The sequence below is a fragment of the Scomber japonicus genome, chromosome 23 (genome assembly GCF_027409825.1).
Source record: "Scomber japonicus isolate fScoJap1 chromosome 23, fScoJap1.pri, whole genome shotgun sequence".
Taxonomy (NCBI): domain Eukaryota; kingdom Metazoa; phylum Chordata; class Actinopteri; order Scombriformes; family Scombridae; genus Scomber; species Scomber japonicus.
The window spans coordinates 9,188,020-9,204,265 of record NC_070600.1 but is presented as its reverse complement, the minus strand read 5'-3'; the positions used below and the strand labels follow the sequence as shown (position 1 = coordinate 9,204,265).

At 38.8% G+C, this 16,246-nt stretch overlaps 2 protein-coding genes across 3 annotated transcripts; both read left to right on the top strand.

Annotated features, from left to right (window-relative positions):
* Window positions 1-4,459: 4,459 nt before the first annotated feature.
* Window positions 4,460-5,625, top strand: LOC128353068 (calcitonin gene-related peptide 2). The gene is made up of 3 exons (XM_053313754.1): window positions 4,460-4,539; window positions 5,065-5,205; window positions 5,335-5,625. Exons 1-3 carry the CDS (start codon window positions 4,460-4,462, stop codon window positions 5,507-5,509), a joined length of 396 nt encoding a protein of 131 aa, XP_053169729.1. The 3' UTR covers window positions 5,510-5,625.
* A 3,826-nt stretch (window positions 5,626-9,451) lies between these two features.
* On the top strand, window positions 9,452-15,581 carry pyroxd1 (pyridine nucleotide-disulphide oxidoreductase domain 1). Of its 2 annotated transcripts, none has more exons than XM_053313753.1 (13): window positions 9,452-9,559; window positions 9,682-9,762; window positions 10,040-10,159; window positions 10,662-10,790; window positions 11,533-11,606; window positions 11,736-11,869; window positions 12,021-12,118; window positions 12,277-12,379; window positions 12,484-12,599; window positions 13,507-13,629; window positions 14,163-14,300; window positions 14,501-14,590; window positions 15,000-15,581. In XM_053313753.1, the coding sequence occupies exons 1-13, from the start codon at window positions 9,482-9,484 to the stop codon at window positions 15,156-15,158; spliced, it is 1,443 nt and encodes a 480-aa protein (XP_053169728.1). In that variant the 5' UTR covers window positions 9,452-9,481; the 3' UTR covers window positions 15,159-15,581. The 2 variants fall into 2 exon arrangements, with proteins under 2 accessions (XP_053169728.1, XP_053169727.1); XM_053313752.1 differs by having other exon boundaries at window positions 11,736-11,932.
* The last annotated feature ends 665 nt before the right edge of the window (window positions 15,582-16,246 follow it).

Sequence of the window (16,246 nt, the reverse complement as noted above, 5' to 3'; positions counted from 1 at the left end):
CATTTGACCACTTGAGGGCAGCACAACAAGCTGTGCACAATACTGACACATCTTCATCTTATAAAGTGGATATGGGGAATATGTCAGCAAACAGTTTCTTATTTAAAACTACACATCCAGCAGACATTGAACAACATTAGCGTTCATTTGGAATCATCACCAACATTCACACTCCTTTAAGCTCTGTTATGCCCTCTAGTAACTCCTGAGGTAAATATCTGGCACTTTAGCTGCTGAATGCTCTACTACTTAAAGCGTTTTCTAAAATACCCTGTTGATGTACGTGAGAGCTGTTAGACTGAGCCAAAACAGGGAGGTTGCATGAGAAAGACTCAGTGGATTTTCACTACGAGCAACAGCACCAAACACAAAGTATCCTACAGCTGAGGTTGATGGAAAAGTCATTAGTTTTGCAGGCATTTGGTCATAAACCAAAGTATTGGTCAAACTGAAACTTTGACCTGATGATGGCGCTAGAGGATAAGTGCTTAACTTGCTCTCACTGCACACTTCTTGTTGTGTACACAGAGACTAGTGGAATTCAAGCTTTTAAAGTATTGTTTCATGAACAAAAGCACTCATCAGAAGCCTAATTGTCTGTAATGTATGAGCTGCTTCATGTTTAACTATTACATTTGTGCAGGACATATATGAGTGCTATATTTAAGCTTGAAAAACACTGCACATGAGCAATATTTATCAGATGAAAACAACAAAACAAACCACCAGCCTTCCTCATCAAAAGGCATTCATTTTCAGACAGTTAATGAACAAACAACTGGAATTTATTTTCCCAGTAGGTGTTGGTGACACTAATTGTGTACATGGATGCATCACGGGTCGGAAAGAGAGCATACACACCGGTTACATGTGTGTGAGTGCTCCTCTCTTGACTAGGCTGTTATTCAAGCAAAGATCTCTGTGACTGTGGGATGGAGTTGGAGCTGCTGGCTGCTTTGCACTATTTGTGCATAAATATTGCAAATAAACTGGAATTGTCCCTCATGCAATAGTGTATCTCTAGATAACTGTAAACAGCATCCAAACCATCCAGGTGTGGTTGCTGTCAACATAATTATCACAGGCTGCAACCCCATAACCTTTGCTGGCACTTACAGTCTCTAGTGATCATTCCCCACTGACTTTTGATCCCTCTTAATGCTCCCTCCAATGCTATAGAGGAACATTAATAAAGCCAGACCTTGTGTAGCATGTGAGCTATTTTGAAGGATCACTCATTGTTCTCTAAGGTAGGGTTATTATTGCTCAAAATGTAAGTATGAAATAATCCAAGGGATGTAACATCACAATGAGACATGTTTCCCCCAAATGGAGCACTACACGTGCCACCCACATCTTTTTTCCTTTTCTCTCTTCTTTATGCGCCAGATTGTGCACACTAAACTTGAGTAGCTAAATATTTAATGTGTTAATTATATATTTAAAAGATTCAATTCACTGTTCACTGTTTGCCAGTTAAAAAGGACATCATGACATTTACAAGCATTGACAAACATCTGTTGTGTATTGAATCTGAGGACGCATGGAGTAAATCCTCAACTATAACAATGTATTCATTACATTAAGTCCACCACTAGATGCATTTCAATCATCCAAAGAAAAACAGTGTCCCTCAGTCCCTTTATCTTTACTGCAGACTCTCCTGGGAAGATTAGACTACAGGAAACACAAGGTGGTGGTTGCTGGGTTTGAGGGTGTTGGGGGTGTTGCATGTCCATTAGGGCCGTGTGGGATCGCTGTTAGTATAAAGCTGCGGTATGAACCACTAGCACTTACCAGCAGCCTGTCGCCTGTGGTGGCATTTCCCTGGTGAGACAGTGGCATGATCTCTGTAGACACACAGACAAACATACAGTAGTTCCTGATTACATTTTTCTTGTCCTTCAGCCATAGTGACTATTACTGCACATGCTGTATATCTTGAGTATATAGTTCATTTTCTGGTCAATCCAAGCAAAGCCCTGTTTCTGCTCCACTGCAGTAGAGGATTTAAGATCTAACAGAAACAAAGAGATTAAGTCCCTGAAAACCAATTTTGTCGATCAGCTTCTTACTGTGAAATGTGAGGTCCAACATGATCACTCCATGTCTGCCAATGCAAGAACAGATTGGATCATTTCAGATGAGAGATTCTGTATTGGTGTTTTTTTTCACTGATATAAAGTGGGCAAGGCTCCATCAATGAAATGCAAAAAACTGTTTAGCAACACTGAAATCAAAATTGGATTTCAGTTGTGGGAATGTTTGCTTTACTCATGAATATTGAAAACAGACTTAATTATCATTTTGCCACTTGGGTGCAGTGGCAAAATTAAAAAATATATTTGTAGAGCGCTTTTCATAATACTCTAAGATGCTTTACAGTAGCTGGGTCAATTAAACACAATACAACCATGCAGAATAAATTAAAAACATAATCAAAAAAGCAAACATAACAATGACATACTGTATAGTTGATAGGCTGAACTTGTTAGTTTGGAGCCACGTTTTGGGCCATTTGGTGATTTTAAGTCCAATATTCATTCAATAAGCTCCTTTGCTCTGTTTTGCAGCCAACTTCTATGACAGAAATGATGCTATGAGAATGGTAAGAGTTAACCAAAACAGATGTGGGCCCGAAAATTAAAACAATGAGCTTAAAGACACTAAACTGCTTCCTACAGCTGAGTGTGATGCAGTGATAATTGTCTTAGCATTTGTTACTACAATATAAGTCAACCCTTACACATTACACACTCATTTGATCCATTGTCAATGTAAAAATATTGATTATGGCATCTTTAATTTGAATGAAAAATACTTCATATTTTCTCCAGGGACACCAAAAAGTTTGTTAACCACTGGAAACTTTTGCAGCCCACTTCAAACTAGTCAAATTTTCAGGTCATGTGGCTGTTAAGTGTTACTCTTGTATTACCATTACTTCATTAATAAGTAGCACTTTCTCAATTGTTTCTGACTTATCCCATCAAAATAATGAGACAGCATTCATAATTAATGATAATTCATCTTCACATTTATTATTCATCATTGATGAAGCCCCATAGGGAGGCGGCAGGGCCAGAGTTTGGCGACCTAAAACTTCATTACGCATCTCAAGGTAAATAGGAAGACAGCCTTCCACTTTGACAGTGTTCCTCTCCCCAGTGTGGGTTTATGACGGGTCAGTCCCATCACGGACGCTGATGACAATGATGACAATGATGACGAAGGTGATGATGTGGTTGGTGACGTACGCAGATGTGTGTGTGTGTGTACTGTGGAAGTTTTTTCAGTGCGTGCATGTGTTTAACAGTATACATTAAGGTACAGCAGAGTATGACATATGTAAGACCCTCTTGGACTTCCACACACTCCCCCATACACCCCTCCTCTCACCCTCGCCGTCCTGATTGTGTGTAAATGATAATGCAAGGCTATATTTGGACAGAGCTGATGTCACAAGTGGTTTGAGCGGACAGCCTATAACTGTTGGAGTCGGTTTGTGTGACAGTCTGACAAACCCTGGACTGCTCCAGTGACAGACTGGGATCTGCTGACAGCTCGCTTAAACAACAGAGAGTAAGTACCCTGTTTTCTTATAGATTTGATTGAGATGTTTTAGCTATATCTCACCCTCTTTTCAGATTTGACTTCTTACTGCTTACTTTTCTCAGGTTTTGTTGTTCTGATAAACTGAACTTCTGTTCATTTTGAATTCAAGATCCAAAAGACATCAAGTGTGTCTTGTTGCATCACAGTGAAATGTGCATGTAATGATGCAGAATACATTTGGGATTTTATATTTAATGTAAGGTCGTGACCATCAGAAAGCATAACCTTGAATACGTGTGATATTTAAGATAAAATGCTGTTGTTGCAGATTCTCATTTCTGAGCATTTGCTGCTTTTTTTGTCTTATATGATGATAATTAAACATCGTTAGGTGTGGACTGTTGGTGAGACAAAACAAGCACTGTAAATACATCACCTTTGATTCTCAGAAAATATGATGGGTATTTTGAATGTATTCTGACACTTTATAGACTCCAAGATTGACTGAGAAGATAAGCAGCAAATTACTCACTTATGAAAATCAATGCTAGTTGTTGCATCTTTTAATCATATTAATATGAAATTGAAGAAAATATTAAGAGTGTTTGAGCTCAACTGGTTAAACTTGGCTTTGAATTAGATTGTAGATGATTCATACTGCAATAGAATTTAGACTGCATTTAATTTTCTCCTTTATAGTTAAGACTCTACAAATTCAGAATATCTATTGAAAGGACATACTCTGTTATCTGTTCACTCACTGTGTGCTGCTGTTGTTTTGACCAGATCTCTCTAGTTAAATAAATACGAATTACCACAAATTACCCTGCCTCCAATCATCCATAACACATAAATAAAAACTTTGCTTAACCTACTCTGTTCATGCAGGTAATCACCCTTCACTATGTATCATCTGAGAGTGCCTGTGCTCCTCCTCATGCTGCTTGTCTTCCTGCACTGTGTCAGCACTGCCCCAAGCCACAGGTAAGTGAATAAACTACAAACAGTGCATTGAGCTTTTGGTGTGTGTGTGTGTTTGCAATTACTTGTGATATATATATATATATAGAGAGAGAGAGACAGAGAGGAGGGGGATTAGTTTCTTGCGCTCTAAGATCAAGTGTAGAGTGTAACAGTGGAAAGTGATTCAGTTTGAGCTGAAGTGTTGATCATATCAGATCATACCAGCAGAGTAGTTTAATTTTCTTAACAGGCAGGTAATCAATATAGGCGTTTAACCTGAGGTCATTAGACAAGCAGTTGAATATCATGGAAATTGTGCAGTAAGAAGGGCTGTGATGTGCTGTGTGAGGAGCAGCGGGGCACAGATGTATAACTCTGGAGGTGGAAGCCAATTGTGCTCATCTGCGGGAAAGTGCTTCATTGTGCAACTCGGAGGTAGTTAAGTGGCCACTTTTACTTCTTGCTCTCAAGACTAGTAGATGTTTTGAAGAGGTTATCAGTTGCTTTCAGTGTGAAACGGTTGGCCCTTTTCCCTCTGTGATTCAGGTACTTCAGTCCCAGCTCATCCAGCGAGCAGGAAAGTGCTCTCCCCGACAGAGAAGGCTGGTTAGTTCCCGGGCTCATCTCCAACCCATTCCTCGGCCTCATGGGTACACGGCCGGAGAGGGGGCTCACAGCTATGAATAGGTAAACAGCATTTGCAGAAATCAGCAGATGTATTATCTCCTCATTATATTCTAACATTCTAGTTGTAGAAATCATCTTGATTGCTGTATATCTCTGAGTGTCTGTGCTTCTCTCTCTTCCTCCTCCTAGCCACCACTTAGAGAAGAGGAAGTGCAACACAGCCACCTGTGTCACCCAGAGGCTAGCAGACTTTCTGGTGCGCTCCAGTAACACTGTGGGTACCGTCTACGCACCGACCGATGTGGGATCTGCCACCTACGGCAAGAGGGACCTACTGCTGCCTCCCAACTACCTGCCTCTCTAGTACCGACTGAGGAACTGTCAGTGCTCCGATGATATAACCAGACATCTTATGTAACAATGATTGTGAGAATGACGTTAATAACAATGACGCTGATCGTGTAACTGATGATGGTTATGAACCGAGTGTTCTTGTTTATTTTATAAACTTTAAGAAACAGTGCCTTTTTGTTTAAAGCATCACAGTCAATCTGCTTGTGTTCTTTCTTCTGTGTGTGTGTGTTGTGGCTCTGTTAATGCTGTTCCACAATGGCATGAAGTGAATATAATAATGCAAGAAGCTGAAAAAAGTAATAAAATAACAAATAAAAGTGATGTAAAGCCATGTGAAATAAATGCTATGATCTGTTGGTTTTGATAATAAAATTGTGAAAAAATATTTTTGAAAATCTCAATGTGTTTAAACCACATGGTGTTATTGCATGTTATTAAATCTGCATGCAGGAGCTTTGAGGGTAGCTGAGGGAAACATCCCATAGATCAGATGTGGATTAGATACAGTAATGAGATACTATAGTGTTATGTGCTAGAAGTTGCCACAGGTAACTGCCTGTTATAAACTACATGAGCTTTTTTCTGACTGGGAATCTGGAATCTGGAATCTTTACACTGGAAGCCTGGCCTAAGTAAATCTGATCTGTCTGTTTTACTCCAAATTCAACTGCAGCATTTCAGTACAACTTTTTAAATTTACTTTAACATTTTAATGCATGAAACATTCCAAATAAACTATCATTTATTATGTCAATAAATTAATAACTAAACATTTAATATCAAATTTATTAAAAGTTCATTTGATTCTTAATCAAATATATCATCTGCAAAAGATCTTTCCTGAGTATGAAACTTCAAATTCAGTGAATGAGAATGATTTCAATAGAGTTTCAACAGTCTCCTCTCATGTGTTCATGTTATTATTGGACAGACTATAAGTTGCTGATTACAGTCACATTTATATTCAACCTTATTGTACTGAAAGGCAAAATTATTCACTGTAATTTTGAGAGTAGATGTTTCCAGGAAATGATTCTCTTGAATGAAATATGTATTGCATTTTTAAAATGTAATAATTAATTAAAACAGTGACCAGGTTAATTACCTGTGATCAAATGTATTATATATATCTGTCAACCTCCAAGTTCCATAGGGCCCCCTCCTTAAAAACGCCCTTTACCCTTTAAATTAATTATACTGTAAGGATCCATGCGTTGGAAGATTGGCGGTTCAATTCCCGGCTCCTCCAATCTACATGTCGATGTGTCCTTGGGCAAGATACTTAACCCCCAAATTGCTCCTGTTGCTGTGCCAACGGTGTATGAATGTGTATGAATGGTTAGTTTCCTCCTGATGGCAGGTGTATGAATGTGTGTGAATGGGTGAATGTGACATGTAAAAGCGCTTTGAGTGATCAAAAGTCTAGAAAAGTGCTACATAAGTACAGTCCATTTACCATTTACCATTGTAATAATGAGTTAAGGGGTGTTTGGCAGCATTTGGTTGGCATCAAAGTTCAATTAAAAAAAGGCTTAATGAATTTCAGCAGTATGGTTTCAATTGCACAATCAAGAACCTTCATAGATTATTGAAATACACCCATAAAAACATCTATGAGAACTCGTCACACAATTTGTTTGAATTGTTTTTTAGGCCAGAAAGGTGATCACAGTACTGTATTTCATATAATCATACCAACTATATCATATATAGTTTCATGTTTTGTGTTCCTGCAGGGGTTATTCAGGGTAACGTAATGAAAATCAAGAGGGGAAGCATGACGCACAGCATTGACCTGTGTTTGATTACCAGTGACCCGATCATCTCAGACACTGACATCAATACTCCCATGCATGGTTAACACCGACATAAACGCTTTTTCAAAAATAGAACAAGTGGCGGCTTTTGCTGATGAATCCAAAAACAGTGCAGCCATTATCTGCCAAACACCCTGACAGAGAATGGGGATGGTGTCAAGATCTGTCGATTACTTCATGTAAAAATCACAAATGGAATTGTACTTCAGCAGCTATCGGGTGGTGAGTTGTTTATCACTGCAGTAATGATGGCTGATGAATGTTTTGATGGAATTTTAGGTCTAATTTATGACCCGGTGCCCACATAAATCTCTGACATTAAAGGTAGAGTTGTGATCCAAATATAACAACAGGCTTACCCCAACATCATCATCATCATCAAAACAATGGAGATGAACCTCTTACTGCCAAATTGAGATAAATACAGGTTTTTTCATACAGGGGGTAAAACTAGATAATAAATAATATACTGTAAACATACACTGTCCATCAATAAATGCATATACCTGTGTATATACAGTCACTTATCACATTCAGTGTCATCCAGTCTCTATTTGTTTCAGCATTATTTGCACTGCACAGTCACATTCCCTGTTTATTCATACTCAAGCACTGAAGTTAATGGCTCTAATGTTTGTAAAATAGGCCTCTATTTTCAATTTCAGTTATTTAATCTTATATCATTGTAGCAAACGCATCATAGTAAATTAATCTCTCATAGGTCTGCATGAGTAGTGTGACTACAGAGGAAATTCATTGTGATTTAAAGTCCCTTTGTACTCTGAAATGTGCTTTTCTTTACTTGGATGTTTAAGCTTCCTTGTGCACTAGAAGGAAGTTACCTGCTGAAGGAGGAAAGTTTTTTGTGCCTACATTAAACCTGAGTTTAAAACGTGTAGGTCGTCACAACAAGTCTGTAAACCAATTGTAGTCCACTATGAAACTTATATAGAAGTGTGATATGGAAACTTGTGGACGCCTCCAGTGGAAATGAAGAAGGAGACTGTTGTGTGGTGTACAGCAGGTTAGACGTTTGAAATGAACAATGTTTGTATATACACAGACTCAGGATTTTCTGATGAGGGAGACTGAGGAGATATTCCAAAAATGTATAACAAGATACCAGAGCTTTAATGTGGAGAAACCATGTCAGGCACAAATTATTACTCAAAAGCAAGAACATTTTTTTTGCCTGTTATAAATTGTTATCAGATAATCAGGTCTCTGTAAACCACACAAACATGCAGAGATAGAATAGACATCTTATGGATGGTTGTAAGTATTGTTCAGTAGTGGTGACAAAACATCATTAAGGGCTGCATCATTTTGACAACTTAGGTATTGTTAAAACTTCTTAAACACTATTTTTGATACACTTATATTGTTTATTTATAATGTACTTTTTTCCTTTTTAAATTTTGTTCTGAACTTATTCTACAATAACTAAGGAGGATACTTTTTTTCTTAAATTATTGTAACTGATGTAACAACAACAACAACAATAACCACAACCATAATTAAATAAATTAATTAATAATGCTCAGTGTGAATAATATAATAGTGAAATAAGCTCTGTTGACCCTGAGGAACTGCCTATAAAGCTTTTCTTTCTTCTTTTTTTTTTTTTTTTTTTTTTTTTACCTGTATTCTTCTTTATCAATGTACTCCTTCCTATGGACATCCTCACTGATACCATGTCCTTTATATTAAATGGCTCTGCTTTCCGCTTGACACCTGTTCATACTGACTTATGCCTTATGTTACACAGCTAGACGAAAACATCTAATGTCCAAATATAGGCATTCTTGTATTATAAGCGCAACATATGCCATATTGTTGTTTCTTCAGTCATAGGTTTCCAAACAAGCGCGTAATTATAATCGCGCGTTTGGCAAAAAAAAACCTCCTGCTTGCCGTAGTAATTTGTAAACACGGCTGCTACTGCATGTTCAGTTTGCACTCTCATGTGTAGAAACAAGAAACCTCCTGCTAGCTATGACAATAACTAACTAAAGACGTTTCGACTCTGTTTTACAAATTATACTTTAAATGTTTATGAACGTGTCAACATTGACAGAAACATTTAGGTTAAATATATTCCGGCGTCGGAAAATGCTAGTTTAATTTTAGCTACATGTTGTTAGCTTTGCAGTATTTGAAAAAAAATGTCCGATAAAAAAGAGAAAACATTCAAGTTTGTGATCGTGGGAGGTGGCATCGCTGGAGTGACATGTGCTGAGCAGGTGAAAATGAATTCATAAGCAACGAGTTAGCTCTACACTTGTTAAATCTATGAATCTGGAGTAAGGCACTGTAACTGTAATGTGTTGTTAATGTAATTTAACATACATGTTTTTATTGACAGCTGTCATCTCAGATCGAGTCAGCTGATGTGGCTCTGATCACAGCAGGTCCCCACATCAAAGCAGTAACCAACTATAAACAGGTCAGGATGACTTTCCCTATAATTAAAGTCAAGTAGCCCAAGTGTTATACTGTATAAGTATGTTTATAATGTGTATAGATTGTCTTGACTTGTTTTGTTGTATTTATTACTTCTAGTTCTTATATTATTTTGTTTCCCACTGGGTCCTTCGTGTATAAATGCATGGAGCATGTCCTTTAGTTCATCCAGGAAATTATGACAACAAATATTGACACTTATTTTATTCTAAATCGACATATTCCACCTTGTATTCTTCCAACAACCACTTCATGTGAAGGTGTCCAAGACGCTGGAAGAATTTGATGTGGAGGAGCAACCATCCAGTGTCCTGGAGGAGAAATTCCCCAACCTGACTGTAATCCACTCTGCTGTCAAAGCACTCCACACACAATCACATGTAAGTAGCTCGTTTTGTAGAGGATGATATAATTGTAGAGATAAACTTTGATATCATAATAGAGTCTATTAAAAAGGGATGTCATATTGTTTCTCATTTCGTCATCTATTTATTGTAATGGTTATTATGCCTGCATGTAACATCTGTGAGTAACTGCAGTATAAGTTGTAACATAAGCCATATATTCTGTAATTCCTCATTAATTGTATAATGATATAGTGTAGACAGTGATTTCCTGCAACACATCACAACAATGCCTTTCTAGTGACTATTATTAGTCTACCATTGCCACCTTGTGGACATATGGTTACACTATGTGCTCTATTGTAATGTTATGTCTAATAGGACTTTCAGTAAGAGTAACAAAATGTGGCAAATGTGAACAGAGATGTCCAAAATCACTTCCTTAAATTGTGGATCGCTGAAGTGAGAGAAAATAATTTAAAGTTTGTTGTGAAAATGAAAAACTCTCTCTCATAACTTCCTCTCTCTCTCTTCTCAGTCTGTGGAAACTACAGATGGTCGTGTTTTCGGTTATGAGAAGCTGTGTATCTGCAGCGGGGGCAGACCTAAGCTCCTAACTCAAGATAACCCTTATGTGCTTGGCATACGGGACACAGACAGCGCTCAGGTAGCACCATTTCACTGTAGATGTTTGTATTGCTATTAACATGCAGGTGTGAATTCTTTGAAGACACTGAGCAAATAGGGACTTTCTTCCAGTGGCAACAAGCTACTTTCCATCCTGTGACTGTGACATTTCTTCCAAGGTAAACTCCAAACTGGATATATAACCACACAGGATAAGTAGGCGGTGTGTATGTGTACAGAAGAGCATTAATTAGCTTTTTAAATGCTGTGGCTGCTTCTGTATCCTGTTGCGTTTATTTAAACAAATAAAAGCGCTCCCTCAAAGTTGAACATTCTGTACTTTGTTAAAAAAAATATGTATAAATGTTTTAAATGCGCCAGAATCTACATTAAAATATACACAGTGAATCAACAGTGATTAGTCATGATGAGATATACTCTCTGTGATTAGTTGAAATATTTTGGGAACCTAAAAACAAACACAAAACACAACATCAGAATGAGAGCCAGAATTAGAAACTGGTCAAGCAGGTTTGCACAGACCAGGAATTTGCCTCGGTGTTATGATGCATAACAATAAAAAGAGAAAAGGTAAGAGAAACTACAAGTACCACAAAAGTCATGTGATCATACATTTTATAATAAAAATCAGTCAAGTGAAGAGAGCTGTTAGAGTTGAAATAGTATTGACAGGAAATGTGCAAATATTCACCATAGAAACAGTAATAACAGTATAAATGTCCTCGTTGAAGGTGAAGAACATTTGTGTATTTGTGTTTCAGGAGTTTCAGAAGCGGTTATCAAGTGCAAAGAGAATCGTCGTCGTTGGAAACGGAGGGATTGCCTTAGAATTAGTGTGAGTCTACTTAAACCAGCGTACTTGTTCTGACACAATATTCTTATCTACATTAAAATAGGGTTTGTGTTTAACTGACTGAGCTCAGTTGGTTTATCCCTGAAGTGTTATTACATGTGTGCTGTGTAGATATGAGGTGGAAGGCTGTGAGGTGATCTGGGCTGTGAAGGACAAAGCCATAGGAAACACCTTCTTTGACGCCGGAGCTGCACAATTCCTCGTCCCGTCGCTGGATGCTGTTAAACCGGAGAGAGCGGTTCCCTGTAAGAGGACTCGCTACACCACAGAGGAAGCAGCCATCGGATCGTCACACACTTTCACAGCAGGTCTTCATCTTAGTTTATGCTTTAGTAAAATCTGCCCCGTGCAAAACATCACTCCTCATGTGTGTGTCTTTTTGTATGTTTTTCTCAGATAGAAACCTGCGAGGGCGAAGTTCTGGTCCTACAGAGTCCGGCAGCGCCCTCGGACCAGACTGGCATGAAGGGATAGTTCTACAAGGAGCAGAGAAGGTGAGATAGTGTGTGTTACTGAAGGCCTCTGTGCTAATCCCAACAGGTTTGGGAAGTCTATTTATATGGGAATGTCCTGCTGTGAATAAACCTGGATGTGTTTCTTGACCTTCTGTTATTCTACACCTCCCTCCACCTTTTTTTGGTGGTGCGTTCAGGTGTCCCGCAGAGTTTCAGTGGAATACCAGTGTGAGGTGAAAAAGATCTTCACCTCAGAGGAGCTGCTCAGTTCCCCGCAGCAAACACTCAGAACTGACACGGGTGAGAACTGGGTCTGCTAAATGAATTTAAACTGAGTGATTTCTTTCTTTCTTGCCCCCCCCCTTTATTCCCCCTTCAGTCCTCAAGCTTTTCTTCTCTCTCAGTAGGGACCTGGCCTGTTTACATCCAGCTGACCAATGGCAAGACGTTTGGCTGTGACTTCATTGTCAGTGCCACCGGTGTCGTGCCAAACACAGAGCCATTTCTCCATGGTAACAATGTAAGTAAACTCATCCATATTCAGAATAGATAATATTTCTAAGCCTGCATCAGCTGTTTGAGGATGTTCACAATTGTTTTTACTCTATTAGTCATTCCTGCTGTTCATTATCCATCATATGGTCATATAGCAAGTTTTGAAAAGAAATGCTAGGCTTTCCTTTGCTCCTAAATCTTTCAATTGGACTAACACTGCAGGATCTGCCCATAATTACACAGGGTTTGATGATATAATGTGATGCAGTTAGTATGAAGCACAGCGTTAATCTTATTTGCATTTTGTAAGTGGCCAAATATGCATGCCTTTAAAGCCATTAAGTTTTATTGGTATGAAAAGTTGCTGCTGGACATGAGATGTTTTCTACTTCACTGAAAAGTCCATTCATGGTTCCACATCACACTTTGTATATTGAATATTGGACCAGGATTGTCTCCAAACTAGTTGTAATGTCACAAATCACACTCACAGGTACACACTGAGATTTAAGAGGAGCACAGAGAAGCTTTCCTCCCCTCCTCTTGCAGATGAATGTGAAAACAGGCTTTTGGTGTCAAACTCTGCACATACAGAACCAGGTTAAATTTTAAACCTTCCCAATTATTTTAGCTTCACTGTGTTAATCTGCACAGTGAAGCTCAAACATTGCACAGAATGATACAAAGAGGTATTGAAACAGTAAACTATTGACCCAATAATCCTGCCAAATACTTAGCAGTCGTGTTTCAAGGCCTCAAGAGGTCACTGAAGGACAGATCAGTGTCCATCACCCTTGTTTTCAGCTTGAATTCCGTTGAATTGAGTTTGCATATCACTTTGTATTTTATGTCTGTGGACTCTTTGTGAACAGAAAAGATAATCAAATATTTCCCTTAAAAATGTTCATTTGGTTTCGGTAATATGTGTTCAGTTTGCGTTGGCGGACGACGGAGGCCTGCAGGTAGATGACCACATGATGACATCAGAGCCAGATGTCTATGCAGCGGGGGATGTGTGCACTGCATGCTGGGAACACAGCCCAATGTGGCAGCAGGTAGGCTGATAATGTGAAAAAATGAGTTTTTCCCCCCTAGGCTTTTCATCCTTAAAAATTTGATTCAGTGCAATATATCAACTCCATAAATGAAACTGTAAAATATATCTAAACTGAATCTATGTTGTTAAACATGCAAAATAAAGCAAACTCAAATCAAGCATTACATCCTTGATATGAGCTGGTGAGCATGTTTTAAATTTAGCACACAGTACACAGTATGTCAGTATACACAGTACTTAGAAAATATTGCCATATCATACAGCTATGAAAATCTATAGTCTGTTTTTATCATTTACCAGCACTACCATATGCCACTTTGTTCTATATACTGTAGGTACATTGATAACTGTGTATTAAGAAACAAGCTTGGTTCAATCCATCTGTCATTGATTGTAAAATTTACATATTTCTTTTCTCCATTAACAGGTTATTCAGGAAGTTAGAAGAGTGGATATAGAAACTGATAAGGTGAAAAACAGTGTTGTATTTCCTCTAATCAGAGTGAATCTTGTTGTGTTTATTGTGTGCAGATGCGTTTGTGGACGCAGGCCCGTCAGATGGGCTGGTACGCAGGCCGCTGCATGGCCGCGCACGTCCTGTCAGAACCGATCGAGCTGGACTTCTGCTTCGAGCTCTTCTCACACATCACTAAATTCTTCAACTACAAGGTGAATGAAATTTTACTGCAGTCAATGGAAGCGATTCGAAACGATAACCATCATGTTAATCATCTACTTGGTTAATTATTATAACCGTTTTAACCATTTACCGTCACTTCAAGGTCAGTGAGTAGTGCTGAGTGTCCTCTTCTCTTTACCGTAAGCCTCATTCATACAACTTCCCCCTCTCTCTTCTGGTAATTCCACAGGTGGTCCTGCTGGGGAAGTTTAACGGGCAGGGGCTGGGGCCTGATCAGGAGCTGCTGATGCGCTGTACTAAAGGCGTGGAGTATGTCAAGGTACCAGAATGTGTCAATACTCTTGTGTATTGATTTATTTAGTGTCTTAAGGCGAAGGATTTTATTATTCTACATACAAATTCAGCGAACTGTCCCTTTTATTTATGTAAGCAGCATCAAATCGCAAGTTGATAGGATCCTGTTGTACATTCTTGGAGTGCCGGTGGCATCTGGAAAATATGCCATGTGATTTTGGAATTTGTCACTGTGAAAGGCACCACTGTTTACTGTGTCTATGATGTAATGTGGTAGTGAGCCAGAAGCGAAGGGAAGGAGGAAGGTGTTAAATAAATATCACGCTTAAACCTTCAGATCAGTTGGGCTTATGGGGAAATTGAATATATAAGTAGATATTGTAGCGAGCATTTTATTGCATCACCTCCAGCTTTACTACCTGTGTTTGTTCCAGGTGGTTCTCAGCGGAGGAAGGATGGTCGGAGCAGTGCTGATCGGGGAGACAGACCTGGAGGAGACCTTTGAGAACCTGATCCTCAACCAGATGGATCTGACGCCGTACGGAGAGGAGCTGCTCAACCCCGACATCGATATAGAGGACTACTTCGATTGAGACTTTGGGAGCATGTTGAGCAACGTGAACTGGTGAATCGTGCGAGGTGGAGGGCGTTGATGCAGAAAACATGAATGTACGAATCCAAAGGTCTGGAGAATTTCAAAAGAATTTGGGTGGAAAGTTGCATTCAGTGTCCAAGCATCAGACGTGTCCGTTTTATTTTTGGCACTGACAAACAACTGAGTGATTATGTTGGATCTGTAACGGATTTGTAAATTAAACAAGAATCTATTTTGCTGTAAAATATTTGAAAACCAAATGAAGCGAATCTGTACTGAAAAGGGTGAACATTTCATTTACTGTTAGGTTTCATTTCAGTTATCACTCTGGAGATCTGTTGGCTTAGCCGTAACTTAAAAGCAAAACCCACCTCTTAGAACTACTCAACTACACAGATGTTTTTTTAATGCAGAAGAATGGAACATGTTCACCAGCACTTGGTTAAATAAACAAAAAGGAAAATCCTTTTGTTGCCATGTTGTCTTAGAGACTTATGATCATATTTCAACCTAAACCGCAACGACGCCTCCTCCTGTGCCTCAGCAGGCGTTTCAACAATATACATTATGAAGCCAGCATAATACAGTCTTTTGTTCTTTGGATATGTTGCTCTTGGGGTTGCTGCTATTCAAAAATCCCCTAAAAGTCCACATTTCAGTAGTACAGTAAGTATTAGAAGTGGAAAGTCTTACTTCCACTAGGAGTGTTCAAAAAAACTAAAAACAGAAGTCAACCGCTCACTTGCATGTACACACTATGTTCATAAGGTCACACAAGATTATTGATTCCGCTGCTCCCATTGGCTGATAAAGGTTGATATGGCAGCCTTGTGTTTTCACTCACTGAGCATTATGCAAAACAAGTAAAAAATCAACATGTGTGCAAGGCAACAATTGTGCAAGAAACTTCCCAGCAGTGAGGGGAGGAGAATGGAGGTTTGTTCCAGTTATTTGGGCTAATTTGAAACTAAGGAAACAAGTTAGCATGTCTCATGAGTAAACAGCACTCTTTTTTTCTGTAAAGAGGTAGTGATAAGGTTTCCCAGCATCCATTCTGCTGTAGAGAAGCTAATTGCACAGGGTATT

What these genes read in the sequence shown, in the direction of transcription:
- pyroxd1 (XM_053313752.1), top strand. Translation starts at nt 9,482, where the DNA reads ATGTCCGATAAAAAAGAGAAAACATTCAAGTTTGTGATCGTGGGAGGT. An exon ending in GGGATTGCCTTAGAATTAGT is followed by an intron (nt 11,607 to 11,735) that starts GTGAGTCTACTT and finishes TGTGCTGTGTAG; the next exon opens with ATATGAGGTGGAAGGCTGTG. An exon ending in CTAAATTCTTCAACTACAAG is followed by an intron (nt 14,301 to 14,500) that starts GTGAATGAAATT and finishes GTAATTCCACAG; the next exon opens with GTGGTCCTGCTGGGGAAGTT.
- LOC128353068 (XM_053313754.1), top strand. Translation starts at nt 4,460, where the DNA reads ATGTATCATCTGAGAGTGCCTGTGCTCCTCCTCATGCTGCTTGTCTTC. An exon ending in AGCACTGCCCCAAGCCACAG is followed by an intron (nt 4,540 to 5,064) that starts GTAAGTGAATAA and finishes TCTGTGATTCAG; the next exon opens with GTACTTCAGTCCCAGCTCAT. An exon ending in GGGCTCACAGCTATGAATAG is followed by an intron (nt 5,206 to 5,334) that starts GTAAACAGCATT and finishes TCCTCCTCCTAG; the next exon opens with CCACCACTTAGAGAAGAGGA.